The sequence below is a fragment of the Gossypium arboreum genome, chromosome 5, assembly GCF_025698485.1.
Source record: "Gossypium arboreum isolate Shixiya-1 chromosome 5, ASM2569848v2, whole genome shotgun sequence".
NCBI classification, from domain to species: domain Eukaryota; kingdom Viridiplantae; phylum Streptophyta; class Magnoliopsida; order Malvales; family Malvaceae; genus Gossypium; species Gossypium arboreum.
Genome location: NC_069074.1, coordinates 34599591 through 34622588, shown reverse-complemented (window position 1 = coordinate 34622588; position 22998 = coordinate 34599591). Strand labels below are relative to the sequence as shown.

Here is a 22998-nt window from a genome sequence, read left to right as displayed (position 1 = left end):
CAATATATTTTACTTTTTTCCATTTAATACCATAAATGTTGCATAGGTTATTATTAATTAATTTTAAACTTTAACTTTTAATTATTTATTATATATTATATTTAAAGGCACATCATATTAACAGGCTTAATAAAATATGAATTATTATTATTTTGACATTTCATAAGTTTTAATCCTCTCAAAAGAAAAAAAAAACACAATGTATGGTATTGTCATTTTAGATTTTTTTTTAAACGTCTCAAAACAACTGACGGATGGGATTACGTTTATCATCCCTTTAAAGTCCACGTGTTGCACTGTCAGTGAATATTTAATTAAAACATTTGGTAATTTTATCATACTTCCCAACTCCTTTTCTTGAAAGATCTGAGCTTTCTACAAACTAACACGGCTAAGTAAAGCCTTCGTCTCGCTTCAATTAAAAAAAAAACCAAAAGAGAAAAAAACAGCTTCCTTCTAACACCAAAAAAGTTCCCTTTCAAAAAAACAAAAAAAAAACCCAATTCTTCAAAAATCCTGGATTTTTGTTTGTTCCATTCACTGTTGGTGACTCGATGGGTCGTGACTCAGCAACCTCGTTAGCTCCCGGCTTCCGGTTCCACCCCACCGATGAAGAACTCGTTCGTTACTATCTAAAACGGAAAATCTTGAACAGGCCTTCCTTTGATGCCATTTCTGTTATCGATATTTATAGATCCGAGCCTTGGGATCTCCCTGGTATTTTCTTTTTTTTTTCCCCTTTCGGTTTGATTTTCTTTTGTTTGGCTTGGTCAAATTTTTTGTTTCATTCTTGAATTTTGGTTTTTTTTTTCAAGCCTTGACCTAAATTTTAAGTTTTGAAATTGGGTTTTCTATTAATTTTGGTCTTGAAGTTTGATTGTTGAAGATGCTTGTTTTAGCTCTTTTGATTTTAAGTTTTATAAATTGGGATATCGGTACTTGGTTAATTATAAATTTAACTTACTAATTTAGGTTAAATTTTACATATTTGCTTTAAAGCTTTTGAAGATACACGCTTTAAAGCCTTTTTAGGGTTTTTTCTTCAATTCTTGAAATTGGGTTTTTTAAAAAAACTTTCCGACTATATCTAGTTTAAATTTATCTTCTATGTATAACTAGAATTTAGGGTGAGTTTTTTTTTTTAAAGTTGTAAATCAAGATTTTCTTCTTAATAGATAAGTCAAAGCTGAAGAGCAGGGACTTGGAGTGGTACTTTTTCAGTGCACTGGACAAGAAATATGGAAATGGGTCGAGGACCAATAGGGCAACTGAGAGAGGCTACTGGAAGACAACTGGAAAGGACCGTGCAATTCGCTTTAGGGAAAGAGTGGTTGGCATGAAGAAAACTCTTGTTTACCATAAAGGTCGTGCCCCACGTGGCGAAAGGACTAACTGGGTAATGCACGAGTACCGTCTTACTGATGAGACATTGGAGAAAGGTGGAATTCAACAGGTAAAGATTATAATATATGTTCTAGTATTTTTTTGTTTTGAGCTTTGATATTTGTTCGGGGATTAATGTTGGGTTATTGGGGCTGGAAGGATGCTTTTGTATTGTGTAGGGTGTTTCAGAAGAGCGGGTCTGGGCCAAAGAATGGGGAGCAGTATGGGGCACCTTTTATTGAAGAAGAATGGGAGGATGATGAGGCAGTTTTTGTGCCTGGTCAACAAGATGCATCTGCCTATGAAGAGGCTGCCAACGAAGATGCTTTTGTTGAAGTGAATGATATTGATCAGGTGTGTAATGTTTTTGGCTTGTTTTGTGCTTGGAAGCTTGACTTTTTCTGTGTTTTATGTTATGTATTGAAGTTTGAGTGACTTTTTGGCGTGATGACTTGCAATTTAATAGAAAATAATAATGACTTGTTTAATGCCTTTATTTTATATTCTCAAATATTGTTCATCTTTTGGTGAATGAGAAAAGTCTGATTTTTAAGAAAAGTACTGCTTAGTTTGTGCTGGTGTGAATTGTGTTTTTCTGTTTTGATTGGGTTGGGTGTCTTGAAGCCTAACTTTGTCTAGGCTTTCTTTGTGACCAATTTGACATTTAATGATGTTTGCTCTTGGAGTCATATCACTGCTGGGGGTAAATCCCTCCAACCAGATTCACTCGTAAGGCTTGGCATGCTTATGAAATCTTTCAGACATCTTTCATACAGTTATAAATTGCATTTGTCCTTGATCGGAGACTCTTGCTACGGATGAGTTGGTTTTATTGCTAGATGAATGATTAGAGTTCTGAAAATTGTTGCTTCTTGACAGAATCTTGACATTGGCAATCCATCTGAAAACAATATCCTTCCGTTGAACGGCTATTGTGGGGAATCAAGCAACCATGTGGAACATTCAAGGGAGTTCAGTGAAGACGATCAAAAGCCACCAAACAGTATGCATGAGAATGCTTTCCTCCCTTCCAGTTTCTATTATGGTGAATCAAGCAACTGTGGTGAACATTCAATGGAGTTCAAAGAAGATTTTCAGAAGCCTATTCGCATGCATGCCACTGAAGGTGATTCAAAGCCACATCATGAGCTTGTAGTCGCTGATTCACCTGAGCAAGATCTGATAGCTACAAATGGAAAACCAGTTAAGGATGAATATGTGCTCGAACCAATTGAAAACATCACTTCTGCGAACTACGTGCTTGGAGACCCATACCTGGATGTTACTAGTTATCTTCCAACCAATGATGAACTTTTCTTGGAAGCTAATGATTTTTCAAACCCCATTTACCCAGAATCTGAACTTTTTGACATCAATGAGTATCTTTCATTCGATGATGCTGATGATCAGTCTTTGGCCTTTGATTATGATGAAATTGTGGGAAGTGAGATTCCTGTTTCTGGCCAAGAACCTCTTACTGAAACGGTGCATAGTTCTTTTCTTTCGTCATTCGTTTCTGTAATACATGCAGAGAATTTTTGCTTTTTTCTAATTAGTTCATTTCTTGATAACAGCATACAAATGAAGGAACTGAACAAGATCTTAATGCTGGTGAACATGTTGAAGAACATGGCAATAGTGATGCATCCTCTTCAAAGCAAGAGCTGGAGGCTACAGAATTTGATCTTGGTAAGATATTTGGAAAATGGAATTGCCTAGTTCTTAATGCCATTTTATTGAAGTTATATTTCGACGTATCTGTATTTGTTTGAGCTCACTTTTGGTGCATTCTTTATGATATAGGTACCAAGTATCCATTTATGAAACGGGCTAGTCACATGTTGGGTAGCCTCCCTGCTCCTCCTGCATTTGCCTCAGAGTTCCCTCCAAAAGACGCTGCGATCAAGCTAAATTCGGCGTCACATGCTTCCAGTTCTGTTCATGTTATGGCTGGCATGATAAGAATAACAGACACAACTTCTTCTGGCAACCGGTTGGACTGGTCATATGGCAAAAATGGGAATCTCAACATTGTTCTTTCTTTTAGCTTGCCACAAGGTGATATAAACTCTTCCAGTTTTCTGCCGATGGCTAGCCTACTAACCGGCAAGACGGGGCCTGTTTCGGCAAGAGGGTGGTTCTTCTTGATGTTATTTTCGGTCCTAATTATTTCTGCGAGTGTAAAGATTGGGACCTGCTTTTGCACAAGGTATGGGCTATGATTCACTCCACACATGAACTGATTACAAATGTTGGGTAATATATTAGTTACCACTATAGGTTGACTAGGATGGTAGACCAGGCAATGTTTCATCATTTATTTTGTTCCTTTTTCTTTCTTTTCTTTTTTTATGATGATTGCCGAAACAGAAATCATAAGCTATATAGATTTATCTTCTCATTACAGTCCTTCAAGAATGGTTCACCCTATAAAGTTGCAAGGTACATCATAATGCACAATAAAATCCTGGGTTTGTAAGCTATTATACAACAATTGCTTGGTTGCTTCATTCTCTAGTTACTCTTTTTTTTTTTTTTTTTTCAGTGTATATGTCTAAGATGCTCATTATTATGTTACTTGGATTTGGTGCGAGTGTCGAGTATGGGCATGTGGGTATGTTATTCGATATAGGTTCAATTTTGTTGAAGTTTTTCATGTATTTGGAGGGTGTTTAAGGCTTTATTTGGTAGAGTGAAAAGAAAATTGGAAGGGTGGAAAATTGAGGGGATGGAAAACATGATTTTTCTTTCTTTGGCGTGCTTGGTAGGAGATGGAAAAATGGAAAGAAAATTATATTTTATTTCCGTTCATGGAAAATAGAAAAAATGAAAATAGAATGCATAACTTTTGGATCAAAACACATTTCTCTTATTTTTCCTTTTTTTCATCATTCTAATTTGAAAGTGGGAAGGATTGAATTTTATCCATTAAGATGGATCCTTTTCACTTTTCTTTCTAATCAATCACACTTCAAATTTTTTTTTTCTATTATTTCTTCCATTTCTTCACTTTTCCAAACAACCAAGCAAGTATAATCTTATACTTTTGTTTCTTCAATTTTCCAACTAACCAAGCATAATCTTATACTTTTGTTTGTTTGAACGTGTGGACATGATTACTTAAAAGAGATGAGAGATTGTTGGACATGATTACCTAAAAAAGGAATGTTAGTATGGAGTTGTTTAAAGGTGACTACCATTAATTAACTGCATAGGATAAATTATGGTAAGATGCGAATATCAAAGTTATATATGTTCCCAAAGGACAAGGAATGTCAACAACTTTCATTTTAGGAAAGCTGAATGATATATCCAAGAAAGCCGCCACCCATACATGACTTTTATACCTATAATGTTTTAAAGTTGTCCTTTTATGACAGCTCATAAATGAGTTGTCCAATATTGAATTTGTCCTCTGATTGTGGCCCAAAATAAAAGGTTATCCTGTCCTTGATGACCATAATAGCTTTCCTAAAGTTTAAAATTTTGGATATTATTTGATTTTTTTTGAAGTTTATTAGCTGTTTGAATGGTTTGTAAACTCAGGTTTAGATTTTCTTTTAAAAAAATTACATTTTAGTTTATTTATAATAAATTCTGTCGTGGATTGTTAATACATTCCTATTTGAGTTTGATTTGTAATCTACATTCGCTCTATTGACTATTTATGCCAATCACATATTTAGATATGATATTTATTCATATATTTTAATCTTCCTTAATCTTATATTTTGTTTCTTAGAATTAAATTAATAAATTCATATGTCAACAAACAGTTGTAGATCCAAGTAAAGTTTCAGTAGTTTAATTAAAATATTTAAAAATTTTAGGAGTATAATGAGAATTTCTTTTAGAAAAATATTGGGTGTCTAATTAATTTTTTAGAATTTTCAAAATTATGAGGTAAAAAAGAAAAAGAGAATATTGAAAAATTTCAAGAGAATATTAAACAAATTTGAATATTTAATTAATATTGTTATTCAAATTTAGCTGAAAAATATAGGGTAGTATTTGGTACGCTTATAATGTACATTTTAATTCTATAAATAAACATCAAAAATTGCCATATGTTTAATATATATATATATTTATTTTTAAATATTTTATTACATTTGATAAGATATTTGTCATCATCTCAACTTTGTCTATAGATAATATACCAAATATTTTTTAAAAAATATTCCTATGGGATACAACTTTGGATGATGATATCGCTATAACAAGTGGATAATAAACCATTTAAATTTAAATTTTCGTTTAATATTTTCAAATTTTCATAAAATAGTAGAACACATTAGTACTATGGGTTAAAAAAGTATAAGAAGATTGGAATACATTTTATAATAATAGCCAGAGAGAAATTAAACAATAATTTTCAATGAAATAGGGGTAAAATAGACTCGTTCTTTCCAGTTTGTTATAATTTGGAAAATTATTGGAATCGGTATCCTTAAATTTTCATGGAAAAAAGGTTCATAAACATAATAATCGAATCTTGGATCCCATGTCAATTAATTTGATACTTACACAAATTTATCACTAGATCAGTTACATGATTGGTAATTATAAAGTTACTAATATATCAAATTTTATGTAATATAAAATATTTTAAACAAAATTTATATATAATAAAAGAAATATTTGATTCTCTCAATAAAATTAAAAATTTTCATAAGCAAAATTAGGATGTGACAAATGTATGTAAAATACGATAAACAATTTTAATGAAATAATTATCGTCACAAATCTGCATATAATAAAGCAAACAAACAAGACAAATAATGAAATACAAACACACGCAGAAATGGATAAATTTCTTGCGCTAATGCGAAATTTAGATATCAAAAGAGTTCATAGTTGCAGCCGTGCTATTAATTCACGTTGATTTCAAAACGTTAAGTGAAGTGATATTTTGGGTTTTTTTTTTTTTTTCAAGTTCTTTTCAACAATGGGATTTCAAGAAATGAAGCACTTGTTAAAGTCCAACATATTATATGGCACGATTTTCATGAAAAAAACTATAACAATTAAAGCACGAGATACAGTGAAAATAATAATTAAAACGTGACATAAGAAAAATACAGGATCCCCAAACCTTTTTTATTTATTATTATTGTGCCAAAAATTATATAAATATAAAATACAATGACAAAATAAACAAACACAAAAGAATAGGGATTAACGAATTGCCGGGGTCTAATAACGGAGATGACAATACAAGTCAAAATAAGCCAGTTTACCGGCAATCATCCATGTAAGATCAAGCCAAAAGAATGCAAAGGGATTTATTGTCTTCAAATTATATTGAGGCTATTGAAATCTGTTTCCGGATAAGACAACATTGATTTTGTAAATTTATGATCACAAAGGGGCAAAAGATTCGTTACATATGCAGGGGAAAATGTCAAGATTTGGTATAATATGATCAATCAAATATGAAAACATGCGTGAGTATACTGGTTTACAGGATACGGAATAAAAAGACTTGAAAATTAAAAGAAGAGCTGATACAACCGACAACGGAAAGTACAATTTTAACAACTTCAGATTCTATAGCTTCGAGAAAATTTTAATGGTCAAACTCGAAAGCTCACAAACACTTATTAAGAAAAGTAACGAAACAAATGTAAACCGCATGTACAATCTAAGTGATATTCGAGTAGATTGCACTCTCTGATATCAGTGGGATTGGAACTTACCTAGCCATTGCTTCGGAGATACCGTAGCAATGATGGTATGAAAAATATGCAACTTCTATGTGCCCCCGGCTATCCACCGCCAAACACCACCTGAACCTTGTTGCTGGGTAGATGAAACCTCCATCTCCTGCTCCAGTGCGGACTTTTGTCTCCTAAGTATTTGCACTTCATTTTCTATGGACTCTAATGATTCCAACATCTTCTGTAGTTCTGCAATTTGAGCCTGAATACATAACCATGAGTTAGATCTTGAGTCTGTGAGGCTGAAAAAGAATAATAGAAAACCTACAATGAAATCAAATGATGTGTAAATATGAAAATCGGCAAACCTCAAGTTTAAAGCATCTTGATCTCTCCGATATCAGCTGACTTTGGACAGATTGGAGTTCCTGTTAAACAGAATGACATTAAATATAACAAAAACTTCAAACTGATCCTTAATAATATATGTTACTCTGGCTCAGGTGTAAGTGTCAAACAGAGGTATGCATTTGACGCATGTATGTTTAATTTTTTTCCAAGTTTTTTCTTTTTCTTTTTTTTTAAATGTATCTAGTCATACCCCCTACCTATGTCCATATATACACTGAACACAAAGTGCCGGACATTGGTATTTCAAGAAATATGAAGAGCCAGAGCAATATAGAAAAGACCTTTTTGAGTCATTTCGAGAGCATACCTTCGACAATTCAGTATGATTGCTTTTTAATTCATCAATCTTCTCTCTCAGCCTAGAATTTTCAGCCCTGGCTTCATCAATTGACGACTCCAACACCACCTTCTCTTCTTTAATTGCATTAATTTCAAGGTTGATATCCTTTTTAGGAACATTGTTTTCAACTCCATTAAAGTTCAGATCTATTATTTGTGGAAAATCCAATTTTTCAGACTTTGCCAAGGCATATGCAGCAGTAACAGAAGCCGCTGCTGCAGCTGCTGCTGGGGACTGGAAAATCTTCGGATGAGATAAGTCTCTTGGTTTGAGTTTCATAACAAAAACCTATTAACAGATGACCATTAAAATATCAGGGAAAAGGTAAAGTGATGCATAATGATAGATTCAGCATTAGCAAATACAATAAAATGATTTCGTGTAAACTACTGTGTCAAAATGTACCTCATTATTATATTTCCCATTGTATCCACCAAATGCAACCAAATACTTTCCTCCATCAATTATAGCTGAGCAAATACTTAGGCCCTGCATTTTAATTGACAATTAGATCAGATCACTTATAGAAAAAATCTAAAACGTTTACTACCAAAATTCAGTTATGAACAAAGTCAAATCATTTAGATTAGAAATTGAAGCATGAGACAAAATCTTGGATAAATTGCATATGCTTATTTGACAATGTTCATGAAAACGATAACTTAATGTTTCCCACGGAAATTCAGTCATAAACAAAGTCATCATTTAGATTAGAAATTGGAAGCATAAGTTGTAAAAAACTGGTAAATTGCAATGATATGCTTCTTTGCCAATGATAATGAAAACAATATATTAGATGATATTTCAGTCTGATAGAGCTTCTTTAAAACAAGCCAGTTGATGGTTATCATGAAACAACCCATGCTAGATATGGAGATTCAACTTTCCTCAGCTTTCAGACTGTGTTATGGACTATCACCAAAAGTTAGTAAGGAAAAAACTAAATCCGCAGCCAAATACCAAAAAAGAAAATTCCAAGTAGAAGTTTAGAAATCACACATAAACATGTAAATTAAGGCACAGAGTAGTAACCTCACTAGCAAGTGGATGCCTCTCCTTCAAAGTGGTCAGAGTGGACCAAACTAACTTGGACATATTTAAGGCAAGAGTCTCTGGGCAACCTGAAAAGAAAAAAGTGAATTAGCACATGAAGTCCCAACATAAATAACACTGCATGAAAGATCATACGAACCATTGTTGTTATCTCCACCACCGACAATATACCACATTTCATCAATGGAAATACCGGCATGACCAGCCCTAGGACTCACCAAATCACCCTGAACTTGTGGTTGGGACCACTCCATCTGCATGGCAGTCCAAGTCCAACTCCAATCAATTATACCATTCAGACTAGTTAAGCATAAAAGTACCATGATATTAGAATAACTGTATCTCTAGCTTATTATCATTATGAAGTCTGCTCCAACTTCTGCAGTTCAGATTTTCTAGGAAGGAAAGAATGATCAAATCAGAATTCATACTAATCGCCAAGGAAGACACTATGCTTTATAGGGAATTGATTATTTTGAATGAAATGAAATGGTAAGAAAATCTCCAATTTCTTTTTATGAAAAAAAAAAAAAGATACTCTGTTACTCATATGTGAGCATCGGACAAATGTACGTGTCTAAAATGTGTATGTTTAAATTTATCCAAGATTTCTAACATTTGGAGAGTCCACAAAAAATCATATCCCCATATGTCAGGATATGCATCAAACAAGGGAATTGGACGTGGATATTTCAAGAAAAAAGAAGAGTTGGGGCAACATAAGGTCAAAATAGTGGTAGTAAATAAAAAAAGATTTAGCATTGGTTGTACATTTTACATAGACAATCTGGCGAGTTTAGGCTAGACCCTGCTCTATGGAGAACTTGGAAGAGTTATTTGTGCCTTGCAAAGTACACTTCAACAAGCACAAATGAGCACACATGAAATTAAGCACTCATATTTACTATTTTCAGCTATGTCAAGGCAACACTTTATGATTTTAGGAGGCCATGCTAGTTATAAACTTGTTTGATAAGCCTTTGGCACACACTGCTTATCATGGAAAATGTGAGCAGTTACTAAAGAAATAAAATATGACAAATAATGGCATTCAACTCGTACCAAAAAAAAAAACAAGAAAAAACACAGAGACAAAAATGATTCCAAAACTTACAGTGTGCAAGTCCAACACATGAAGATCATTGAAGAATACTGAATGTGAACAACCGCCAAAAATCAAAAGGTAACGCTCTGAGTGCACTGCAGCTGAGTGATCAAATCTTGGAGCTGGAGGTGTCTGCCTATCAAAATACAAGGAAGTGATGCAGGCTACTTCTAAACTTGTGAGTAATAACCAGCATTTAAAAGCAGAAAAGATGCTTACGTTGCCTCGACTACACTCCAAGTCATTGTCTGTAAATCAAGAACATGTACATCATTCAGCAATTTCCTGCTCCTGTCTTCTCCACCAAACACTATTAGTTTAGAACCCACCAGTGTGACAGAATGACCCCCACGTGCTACCTGGAACATATAACACAACAAACCAATAAGAGAAATGAACTCTATACATCTCAAGGAACGCATAACTGAAAACTATAGATCAGAGGAAAGAATAAAATAAATGAGCAAGCATAGAGAAAAGGGAAATTATAAAATATATTAAATAAAAGCTGTAAAAAGTGAGTTACCGGAATTTTTCCTGAGGTCTCCATGACACCACAGACATGCATCTCCAGATTGATAAAATGCACTACAAGGAGTGCATTAACTATCATTAGTTTCCAAATGTACAAAAGTTCATTTGTCATAAACCATTAAACAGAATATTGGATTCATAAACTTTTACTGCTGTAATTGTACCAAATGACCCTCAGAAATACAAACCTATCATTGCATCGGAAGATTTCTTAGAATGCCCACCAAGAAGAATAAGTTTATTTTCCCACTTAATCTGAAACAAAATAACTAAATATTTATTTCAGGAGCTTGTTCAAAGTTGTATAGAATCACTGCATAAGTGAGAGGAGTTTAGTTAGGCGAAAAAGAATTATATCTGTAGGTATGGTGCATCTTATGTCCTACCATACTGTGATCAGAAATGCCTGGAAGAACTTCCTGTAAGCCACTGTATTCTGATGTATCAGCATCAGGATCAATCTCCAGTTTCAGACTAGACCATGTCAAACTTCTAAGATCAAATGCCTGAAAAAGAAGCCAAAGAGAACATTACAAATAAGAAAGTAGCTAAATATATGAACTAATTGTACCAAAAAAAAAATGTATGAACTAAGGTCATGCAAGAAAACCTGAATATCAGACAGGTATCGACCATTACGACTGCCTCCAGTGATATATAGTTTCTCATCAGCTACAGCGGCAGCATGCTACAGTGATAAGACAAAAATACATGGTAAGCAGTCTACCACAGAATATAGAAAAAGCAGAAATGGATAAGTGCTTCAAAGAAAAATTAATATTATAGAAGCCTTATTAATGATTAACAAACATGATCAAAAAGTTCAAACAAGAGAGAATCCATAAAATGACACAACCAAAATGATCTTGTGCAAGCTACACAATTTAAAGAAAAATACCTTGTATCGAGCTGATGGTCGTGCGCCAGAAACCGGGAGTGCTACCCACTGCTCATATGCCAAATCTGAAGGCCAACCAATGATATCCATGTCCTTTTTAATCTCTTCTGCTCCCATAACACAGCTGTTCGTCTGTCAATCAAGATATTCAGTTGCAAAACATATACAATCAAGAGGTACACAAGTCACAAATAAGTTTTTATAAAAAGCCAGTGGAGTGGAAGTTTAGGAGCAAGATAGAAATCTATAAACTATAATCCTAGAGAAATTTTAAAACCTACTTCCCTTTCCCTTTGGAATTCAAGATCTAAACAAAACCTCAGTCTTAAGACTTGAGAGATACAGCAGAGATTTTAAATATCAGACGCACCATCATTTAATCCAGTAAAAAGTTTGGATATGGAGAAACTTATAGAGAATGCTACTTGTATCATTTTTAATTGAAAAAGAAACGAGTCACTGAAAGGACAGATGAAGCAAGTTACTCAAAACAGGACCAATAAAGATGAACTTAAAGAACACGCAAAGAAATCCACCATATAAAGATACAAATTTTATAGACAACTTACACATATAGCTAACAGTATCTACAGCTAACAGTATCTACTTGTTAACATAGGATGAAAACATTCTAGTTGGGATAACTACATTTGTCAAACTTGATCATGTATTTCAAAACTCCAGCGAAGATTATCTATTAACAAGCATCAATCAAATAGAGAAAACATTGAAGTATGATAGTTATGCTTGTTCAAAAAAAATTTGATCAATATAATTCTTCATAATTCTTCAACTGAATTCTATCCATTAAATCACAGAATTTTGTCAGACTATTTGAAATCGACCAACCTAGAGTTTTCAAAGGCAAAAACATGTACAAAATTGTTGTAAATGAACTCTATAAAACGCAAAACAATAGCCAATTCTAGATTCAGGCTAAATTAAATACTCGTTTTAAAATTCAGCTATTATTGGATATTTCAGTATTCTATCCTGCTGTTTGGTAGCAGAGAAAAGGCAGGAAAATCAACAAATAGATTAATTCATATCTCTCCACTCAAATCAACCTGATAAAAGTTGTCTGACTTAAACAAGTCAACACACTCCCATTTCCTTGGAAACAAACAAAATTCAAATTTCTTCCATTTTTCTAAGAAAACAAACAGAGTTCATCAAATTCCACATTCCTACCGGAGATCTAAATCATTAACATTCAAATTCGAATAAAAATCTAGAGCGTCAAATGCTCAAAACGAAAGAAACAAAATTAAAATTACCTGAATTGTGCAAAATTAAAGGGAAATGAGTTAAGAACCGTTGATTTCGGAGAATTGGATCAGGAATATGAGATCGGAGGATGAAGAGGCATGTGGGAAGAGATCAGACGGTGTTGATTATGCCATAAGACGAAGAATCGAACACCAGCCGTTAAGATCTAAATCTCTACGTCCCAGGTGAAGAGTTTTTTTTTCTTTTTCGTTTTTGTGCCTACGTGTATTTTTTGTCTGTGTAAAGCTCAAATCGTCTCTTTAAAGCTTCCCAGTTGTCACGTACCGTACGCACTAAAAAAATATTTAAATTAATTTATAAAATGTTAATATATCATTTGGTATCCTAATTTAATGTTTGTTCAGTTTGATATCTATATTTTTTTAATATAATATTTGTATTTGATAAAAATTATATATTTTGATATTTATAATTATTTTAAATTTTTAGGTAGACTACACCCAATATCGCTTGTTTATTAATAAATTTACGTTTTGGCCACTTAACTTCAAAAAGTTATAAAATAATCATTGAATTATTCAAAAGATTTCATTTGAGTTACCGAGCGATTAAAATCGTTGTTGCACAGCCTTCTTAGTTCACACTATCTGTACCAATCAAAATCTCTCATTTCTCTTCTCTATTACAATTTAAATTTTTCTATGAAACAACTTTGAATGTCATGAATTTGACAAATCAAAATCCAAACAATTTTCTTCTTTGATTTTCAGCACTGATTGTTAGATGGATTTGGATCTAAGGCATGTTCTTCTATTTGTCAGTGGGTTCTGATCCACCGTATCGTCGCTTAAATTTTGCTAGCCTAACTTTTATCTATAAAAAAAACTTAACAATCTAGTGATTTAAATTAAAACTTTTGAATAGTTCTTTTAATGTTCAACTGAGGTGATAGTGTTCATTTGATAAAAGTTAATTATTATTATTATTAGGTTCAAATTTTCATGGTTTCATTAACAAAATAAATTTAGTATTAATTGTAAATTTGTTTAATTTTATTCTTAATTTGTTAATTACACACGCTATTTTTTTTAGATTTTAAGGTTAATTTGATGAAAGTTTATTGTTTATATTAGTTAATTATGAATTTTCGTTAATTCTAAAACCCTCAAAATAATCACTAAAAATTAATATTGTTACCTTCTATATTAAAATGTATAACTTTTATCAAATATAGATATAAAAGACCGCAAATAACATATATTAGAAAAAATGTTAGACTTAAAAATCAAATGATATATTAAGCGTTATAGAAATATACAAATAAATTTAAAATCATTTTCAATTAAAAAGTAACAAAATTTAAAGGGTTAATGTTAAATTCATTCCTTAACATTAACATTTTTTTGGTTAATTTAACTCTAATATTTTTAGTTACATTTGGTCATTAATTTGTTGTTTTCAGTCAAATTGAAATGTTTTAAATAAGGATAAATATCAAAATTATATATGAACTTTGATTTGATGTACAATGTTATACATGAAATTTTAGTTCGATTCAATTTTCACAAATTATTGATAACATTATCAAATTAACATCATCTTGCATTGATATATTGCATACACTATATTTATCTAATATGAAAATAAATGTATGTATTCATTTCTTTAAATATGCACAAATAAATCAAAATTAAAGTTTCATGTATACATATGGACCATAATTCAAGTTTTATGTGTATAATTGTATCAAATTAAAGTTTTATGTGCACCAAATTAAAGTTCATGTATTAAATTACACATTGGACCAAGATTCATGTATAAATTTGATATTTATCCTTTTAAATAAAGATGCTGACTAGATCCTTAAATTTTTAATGACACTAATATGGGTAAAAGTATCATGGAGGCATCTAGTCAAATTATCTTTTACCCATTTATTAAAAATGCACAAATTAGTCCTAGTCCTTATGTTAAAAATTTCATTCATTTTTATTGTTAAAGCTTGGTCTTTGTATGTCAGCATGAAATATACATGGCACATCACATGTTATTGTCTAATTATTTCTCTAGTCAAATCAAGTTTTAATAGTACAAATGGATGAAAGCTTTAGTAGAAATGACTTGTAACGCCCTGATCTTTTTATTTATGTTTTTGTAAGTACTTGACATAAATGTGTATTTGCTTCAGTGGTTAAGTGTTCTAGGAGTGATTGAGAGGTTCTAAATTCAAACTTTACCTTTAGTAAATTTTGGATATTTTTGGATCTAAGCTCTACCTTTGTTCTTTGGGCTTATATTAAATTTTTCGTTGACTCATATTAGAATGAGCTTGCTGGTTTGAGTGGTAAGGGAGTAAGAGTATTAGAGGTCTTGTGTTTAAATCCCTATGCGAGCATTGGTATTAATTTTTACTTCGGTCGGCAGTGAGAGTTTGGCTGGAGTTAAAAGTCTGTGTGAGTAGGTAGTTTATCAGTTAGTAGTAGGATTGAGGGAGGATTTTGAAATCTTTTTGTCGAAACCATTTTTATTTTGAAAAATGGGGATCGACTTTTAAACAAAGTATGGAGTCGCCACCACTCCTTTTTGTTTAGGTGTGATCGGGTCACCCTGTGGTCGATCATTTTAATAAAACATTTTAGTTTATTAAAACAATATTTATTGGTCTACGAAAAACTAGAAGACGGATTCGGGAGTCGGTTACGCGCGAGGAAGGATTAACACCCTCGCAACGCCCAAAATTGGTACTGTATTGATCGATTAACGTCCTAATGTTGAAAATTTGAAAAGATTTTAAAATACAATCTTTAAAAACGTTTGGATAACTTGAATTGGATATTGAGATTCTCTCGCTTAGAAGGAATAAAATATTACGTCCAGCACGATTGGATACAATATTTCGAAACCTTGACACAATATCATCTCAGGATTTCCAAAACACATGCACTTAAAACTTTTAAAAAGGATATTTGGCTATCCGACCCAAACGGTAAATCGAAACCCAGCACGATTAGGCACGATTTATCGAATTTCCAAATACGAAACATTGCCTCATTTTAATTTGAGAAAACATGGATGAAATTTCAAAAGGATGTTCTGTATTTTAGTCGAATGGAAAATCGAAGCCCAGCACGATTGGGCACGACCTCCCAAACCCCCCAAACACAAAATATTGCCTCGTTTTAATTTTAAAAAAACATGGATGAAATTTCAAAAGGATATTCCGCATATTAGTTGAACGAAAAATCGAAACCTAGCACGATAGGGCACGATTCCTCGAACTCCAAAACACGAAATATTTCTTTATGTTGAGAGGGTTCTTTGAAACAGCGTGATTATAAAAGTGATCTAAAGTATATAAAATAATATATAAAACTCTTTAAAAACAACAAATAAACAATTCAAAATATATAATGTGTAAAAAAGTTTGAAATACATAATATATGAAAATATTAAAGTAAATAATGTGTAAAAATTTGAAATGAGCGTTGTATAAAAAGTTAAAATAGATAATAACAAAAAAGTAAAATAAATAAATAAATAAATAAATAGAATGTTAATAACAAGAGTAAAAAATATATAAGAAAAATAATAATGAAAATAATATTAGTATATAAATAGAAATAAAAATAGAAATATAATAATAGTAGAAATATAAATAGATAAATAAAATTAGATAAATAATAATAGTATTAGAATAACAAAATGAATATAAATAGAAACATAATAATAATAGCGATAATATATTAAATTTGTTAATTTGATAATAAAATAGCAAAAAAAAAAAAAAGGATTAAATCGAACCTTAAAGCAAAATTCTGGGGTAAATCAAAAATAAATAAAAGGAAATGGACCAATTTGAACGTGCGAATAACAAGGAGGGACCAAAAGGGAAATAATTCCCACCCTCCAAAACACACAGCTTTAAGGAAGACCAAAATGTAGTCAAAACAAATTTTAGGGCCAAAATTAAGAATAATAAAAACTTAATTGCAAAACAATAAAAAAAAAACGGAATGGCTAAATGCAATTGGACGAATTTAGAAAAAAAAACAAAGAAATTGAAATGAAATAGACAAAACTCCCACGTAATTGAAAGAGAAAAGAAAATAATTCAATTCCAATGAAAATAGGAAAAGAGAGAATAATCCAATTCCAAATTGAAGTAGGAATACCAAAAGTAATCGATCAGTCATTCGTCCCCTTTCAAAGAACAAAATACCCCTATTTATATAAATGAGGTTTACTAAAAAAAGCCTAACTAATTTAATAATACAATAAAATAAAATAAAAATAATATCTTTCTATTTTTAGCCGTTTACCAAGTCAACAAAATTTGATAGCCCATTGACTTTCTCCATCTTTTTGATTTAGCCACAATTTAATGATTGTCTTTCAATTTGACCATTTTTGGCTTGTTTTCAATCGATTGCATCCTTTGGCTTCGGTTATTATTTTTTCGGGCCCAGGCCAAAATTGGCCTATTACAGCTGCCCCTCTTTGCTCATTGTCGTGTAACGAGAATGGAGCAAAGACTATAAAAAGGCCAATTTTGCCTAGACCTGCTGAGTCTCGACTTCTTGATGCCTCTTTTCTTTAGGTAGCCTCAATTGCAACTTCAGAAAGGTGAGACTTATATCTTCAACTAAAGTTTCAAGGGGAAGAGACTTGTAGCTTCGATTACTCCACTGGAACTTAAAGAGGATAAAATCTGTTAATCTTCAGTCTGCTCCACTACTGCTTAGGGAGGTAACATCTGTAATTTTCAGCCTACTCCACTATTACTCAGGGAGATAAGGCTCACCGTTTCCAATCTGCTCTGCTACTGCTTAGGGAGATAAGATCTGTAATTTTCAGCTTGTTTCCCTACTGCTGAGGAAGATAAGATTTGTAATTTTCAGCTTGTTTCCCCACTGCTTAAGGGGATAAGGCTCACCATTTTCGATCTGCTCCACTACTGCTTAGGGAGATAAGATCTGTAATTTTCAGTCTGTTACCCTACTGCTTAAGGGGTTAAAGCTTACTGTCTTCGATCTGCTCCACTACTGCTTAGGGAGATAAGATCTGTAATTTTCAGCCTGTTACTCTACTGCTTAGGGAGTTAAGGCTCGCTGTCTTCGATTTGCTCCACTATTGCTTAGGGAGATAAGATCTGTAATTTTCAGTCTGTTACCCTACTGCTTAAAGGGTTAAGGCTTACTGTCTTCGATCTGCTCCACTACTGCTTAGGGAGATAAAATCTGTAATTTTCAGCCTGTTACTCTACTGCTTAGGGAGTTAAGGCTCGCTGTCTTCGATCTGCTCCACTATTGTTTAAGAGAGATCTGTACTTCTCAGTCTGCTCCATAGCCGATACATGGAGATAAGACTCGCCATTTCTGAACAACTCCATAGCCGATACATGGAGATAAGATCTGTAACTTTTTAGTCTGCTTCCTACAACTTCAGGAAGATAAGACTAGTGGCTAAAATCTGCTCTATAGCCAATACTTGGAGATAAGACTCGCCATTTCTGATCTGCTCCATAGTAGATACATGGAGATAAGATCTGTAAATTTTCAGTTTGCTTCCTGTAACTTCATGAAGATAAGACTTGTATCTTCAACCTGCTCTTTTGCTACCTCAGAAAGATAAGGCTGGTGGCTAAAATCTGCTCCATAGCCGATACATGGAGATAAGACTCGCCATTTCTGATCTGCTCCATAGCCGATACATAGAGATAAGATCTGTAATTTTTAGTCTGCTTCCTGTAACTTCAAGAAGATAAGACTCGTGGCTAAAATCTACTCCATAACCGATACATGGAGATAAGACTCGCCATTTCTGATCTGCTCCATAGTCGATACATGGAGATAAGATCTATAACTTTCAGTCTGCTTCCTGCAACTTCAGGAAGATAAGACTAGTGGCTAAAATCTGCTCCATAGCCGATACATGGAGATAAGATCTATAATTTTTTAGCCTATTACCCTACTGCTTAGGGGGTTAAGGCTCGTATCTTCAACCTGCTCTCTTGCTGCCTCAGAGAGATAAGGCCGATGGCTTAAATCTACTTCATAGCTGATACATAGAGATAAGACTTGCCATTTCTGATCTGCTCCATAGCCGATACATAGAGATAAGATTTGTAATTTTTACCGATGTCGCTACACTGTCCCCTAGGGAACATGCCCTATAGACTCGGTTTCAATATGTTTATGTTTATGCCCAAATGATTAGAATGCTACGACCAAAACGAATCAAATACTCCTAACCAAATGTGATATGAATGATATGAATGTCATGAGAATGATTCTTTTTTTAAAAGCTTAAAGTATCATCACTCGTTATTCATCAAAGTTTTATCACTGTCGTAGTACGCTGCCTTTTTGCTCAACTAGCATTTCCAACGAAAACCCACAGAAACAACCTATTTTACTCAACTGGCCTACCACACTGTAGTTTCAAAGTCTCTTCCACTGTACCTTCTGGGACGTAAAGTTTATGCTTTCCACTGCAACTTCAGGGGAATAGTCATTTGATTTCTTCTATCCATACAGCTGCAACTCAGAGGTATAGGATTTGCATCATCTTCAATCAATTTGATCTATTACAATATTTTCTAGGTGTAATGAACAGATGTATATGCCTGATATCTGCATGAATACAGAATACCATTTTTTTTCCTTGAGAATAATCCCATTGCTCGTTCTTTTTTGGGATTATAAAACCAATGTAATTTCCTTTTTGTTTAACCAATGTCTTTGACAGAAAACCTAAGGAGATAATTTCAATTTGGGCTTAAATATTTCCAACCCTTAAGCTTGATAAGTTTTAAACAATAGTCCCGTTTCAGGTTCTTGTATTATTTAGAAGCTTCCAGAGTAATATATGAAACTCCTTTTATGAAAGTATTATTAGTCCACTAATCAGTATTTCAATGCAAAATACCTGAAAAAGATCATAACAACAGACCAGAAATATAGCTCGAAGCAAGTAAGTTAACCAAGAATAGCAAATGCAATCAAGAAGGAAATTTATTGGGATGTATCTTGAAAAGAATAAGATAATGAAAGATATCAAATCCAAAATAGGTAAAATAGAAAACTAGGTGCCCCAGATATCGCAGTTTGAGCTTCTCTGTAATAACTTCTTGAGGACCATTTTGAGCTTGACATGTGTTTAGGAGATCTATAATACTTTGTCGATGCCCCACAACGTAACGTACTTCTTCTTCGTTGATTCCAACATAGCAAGACTACCATATTCCTTATCTTTGGTCGAAATTTGAATTGCCCTTTTCAGGTTTTTAATTCAAAACCCCTTTGGTCTCAAGGCGCCCTTTGCGGGTTTTCGCCTTTGCCTCTCCTTTTTCTTTTCTTTTTCTTTTTTGTGTTTTTTTTAAACTATTAACTGTGACTGAATCTGAGTTTACTGGATTGGCCAGGTCCTTGCCATCCATTTCGGTCGATATTAATGCTCCTCCAGAATAGGCATTCTTTACTACATAAAGTCCCTCTCAATTTGGCATATTTCTTCCTTTGAAATCCTTTTATATAGGAATGATTTTCTACAATATCAAGTTCCCCTCGTGGAATTCTTCAGGATAAACCTCTCTGTCATAAGCCCGCATCATCCAACTGTGGCAGACATCCTTTAAATTCGACTGAACATATCGAGATTGAATTTATTTTGCCTCATCTCATTTTAATTCTGACAAGACTCGGAGAAAAGGAATCTTGTTTTCAAAACCATTTTTATCTCATAAACCAATGAGCAATGTGTTGCCCTAGCGAAGATCCTGGTTATCATTCAATAAGCATAGAGGGTAAATGGTAATTTCTTTACGCCAATCCTTACAAGTCTCGGTCACCTTCTACAATCTCTTTTTATTGTTTTTTGTTTTGTTTTTTCTTTCCCTTTTTTGTTTTTTTCTTTTTGGCCTCCTTTGCTGTATTAGGATATGGCGTCTGATCTTTGAACAAACTGTAAACTTTTGACATTGTGCTGTTGTATTAGACATGATCTTTTGTGATATTACTTGTCGGCACCCTTTTTTTAAAATTTGACGACTACCGACCTTGTAATATTGGCATATGAAGTGACCCTCACCCTCTTCATGAAGTTATCAAAGACCACCAAGATAAATCAATGTATATTAGACGAGAATGGCCTCATAACATCTATGCCCCACATATAGAAAATCTATGAAGAAATGGAAATGGCACATAAGTCCTGTCTTCCTCCATTTGACATTTACGGCATAACTAATACAATCCCCTTTTATGGCTGATCAGTAGCACCCAAACCTCATGATTAACCTGGCTAATGTAAAATATTAGCATGTGTCCTTCTGACATCCGTACGGACCTTTTGAGCATCCATAGGTCATAGTAGCCCAGGCATATCTTGAACGATCATACGAAAACATCTTTGAATTCTTGAAATAACTCAATGACATATTGCTTTGCTTTGTGGTGATGTTGGTTCCGATCTTTACCTCTTTCTCTTTTCCTAGACTCGCAATGTCTATTTACCCTTTTTAAGAGTAGGATCTGTTTTTTTATCTTGTTCTACCACCAGGACATAGGCTACAATCTTTATCATCTTTAAAGTCCTGAGATCCACTTAAACACATATCTAAACCCAAAAGGGAGTCAGTTATAACTTTGCTCTTGTCGTTGATATCTGGGGACCTATTGTAGGTATAAAGGCACACTTCCAAAGAATAAATGATTCTAAGGATGATTATTTGTATGGTATAATCATGAATGAAGCATATTTAAAAGACAGTCAAAAGAATATATAAAAAATGAAAGAACATTTACTCAAAAAGATGCATTTGATTGAAATAAAGATTTTGAACACAAGCCTATTTCACAAAAGAATTCTTATTGCCCCTAGGCTTAAAGCAACAAGCATGTTTTGAACATTACTCTAGATCAGCTCTAAAAATATAGGGATCTCTTCCACAGTCTCATTATTCAAAACATCCCCAGGTACATAAGGGTTTGGAAATTTCCATTTCCTGGTTCCCTCTTCAGATATATCATTCAGATTCCCCAATATGTCATTCGGATAGATATCTAATAGTTATAGCCCTCGGCTGGCCTACATTGACCAATTTGGAAGGCATGCTCACGATGTTCACTTTATTTTTATTTCTCTTTTGGGTTGACTTCTTGACCTTTCTCCCACATCTATCTTCCCGCTCCTTATTGCATTTTCAATCAACTCACCAGACATTACCATATCTGAAAAGCTCAGAGTAGTGCTTCCCAATATATGGTTAATGAATGAGGCTTTCAGAGTATTGATGAAAAGCATGGTAGTCTCTTTTTCTAGGAGAGGTGGCTGAACTTGCATGGCAACCTCCCTCCACCTTTGGGCGTATTGCCGAAAACTCTCATTCGGTTTCTTTTCTATGTTCTGTAAAGTAATCCTATTAGGAGTCATATCTGTGACATGACTATACTATTTTATGAAAGCTTGTGCTAGATCTTTCCATGAATTGATCTAGGTACGGTTTAATTGGTTGTACCATTTGGATACTATCCCAACCAGACTTTCTTGGAAACAGTGAATTAATAACTGGTCATTATTGACATACCCAATCATTCGTCTGCAAAACATGGTGATGTAAGCTTCGGGATAGCTAGTCTCGTTATACTTTTCAAATTCAGGCATCTTGAACTTGTAAGGAAGTATTAAGTCTAGAACTAAGCTTAGGTCTCTAGCGTCAATTCTATGATAGTCATCAGCATTTTTCATCGCCTTGAATTTTTCCTCCAACCACCTATACCGATCTTTGAGTTGTTTTGGCAGTTCCATCTTTACTTTTTCCATTTCGTTCAAACTAGGAACTATAGGGGTAGTTGGATTGCCCCACAGATTAGAGTCTGAGCCTATCAGATAATTCACTAGTGCTGAGGTACTGGCCTGATTTTGCTGAGTTTTGATAATTGGTACACCTTGTGGACATGCCTGTGCATTTTTCGGAGTGAAACTCGGAGGATAGAGAGACTCCTCATTGTCCACCCCAACATTGACCATGGAGCTTTCCCTCTTTCTAGCCCTTTAGTCAGCAATTGGGACAACTGGTTCATCATATTCTTTTGAGACTCTAGCACTTGGTCTTTCATATCTTGCCGTAACCTCATCAGTTACTCTTGCATTCGCATTTGTAACTGGTTATGTATCTCTCTTTGAAGTTGTTTAAGTCTTTCCAATCTTTGGTCCATATCTTTTGCCTTAGCACGAGTACCGTAGCAACGCTTGGTTGGCAAGTTTTTGTCGGTTTCCAGATTAACTGAAATGATTTCAATTAATTAGGGTCCTCTTGTGAAAATCTAATGCAAATGATGCAATGCTATGCAAATGCATGGAATGAATGCAAAAGAAAGAAATG

At 33.4% G+C, this 22998-nt stretch overlaps 3 protein-coding genes across 5 annotated transcripts; 1 reads left to right on the top strand and 2 right to left on the bottom strand.

Moving 5' to 3' along the window:
• The first annotated feature begins 340 nt into the window (after positions 1-340).
• On the top strand, positions 341-3877 carry LOC108453399 (NAC domain-containing protein 53). Its single transcript, XM_017751475.2, has 6 exons — positions 341-717; positions 1176-1453; positions 1543-1737; positions 2263-2868; positions 2958-3072; positions 3187-3877. Exons 1-6 carry the CDS (start codon positions 555-557, stop codon positions 3603-3605), a joined length of 1776 nt encoding a protein of 591 aa, XP_017606964.1. The 5' UTR covers positions 341-554; the 3' UTR covers positions 3606-3877.
• Positions 3878-6773: 2896 nt separating this feature from the next.
• Positions 6774-12941, bottom strand: LOC108453769 (acyl-CoA-binding domain-containing protein 4). 3 transcript variants are annotated; one of them, XM_017752059.2, is made up of 14 exons: positions 12662-12941; positions 11385-11516; positions 11097-11174; positions 10873-10992; positions 10675-10741; positions 10479-10540; positions 10172-10311; positions 9962-10088; positions 8987-9101; positions 8827-8915; positions 8200-8283; positions 7762-8082; positions 7412-7471; positions 6774-7305 (listed from the first exon to the last, which is right to left on the bottom strand). In XM_017752059.2, exons 2-14 carry the CDS (start codon positions 11499-11501, stop codon positions 7138-7140), a joined length of 1548 nt encoding a protein of 515 aa, XP_017607548.1. In that variant the 5' UTR covers positions 11502-11516; positions 12662-12941; the 3' UTR covers positions 6774-7137. The 3 variants fall into 3 exon arrangements, with proteins under 3 accessions (XP_017607548.1, XP_052884699.1, XP_017607549.1); XM_053028739.1 differs by having other exon boundaries at positions 12576-12664; XM_017752060.2 differs by lacking the exon at positions 12662-12941 and adding an exon at positions 12452-12653.
• An 8212-nt stretch (positions 12942-21153) lies between these two features.
• On the bottom strand, positions 21154-22643 carry LOC108451184 (uncharacterized). Its single transcript, XM_017748911.1, has 3 exons — positions 22152-22643; positions 21778-22019; positions 21154-21286 (listed from the first exon to the last, which is right to left on the bottom strand). The coding sequence occupies exons 1-3, from the start codon at positions 22641-22643 to the stop codon at positions 21154-21156; spliced, it is 867 nt and encodes a 288-aa protein (XP_017604400.1).
• Between the last annotated feature and the right edge of the window lie 355 nt (positions 22644-22998).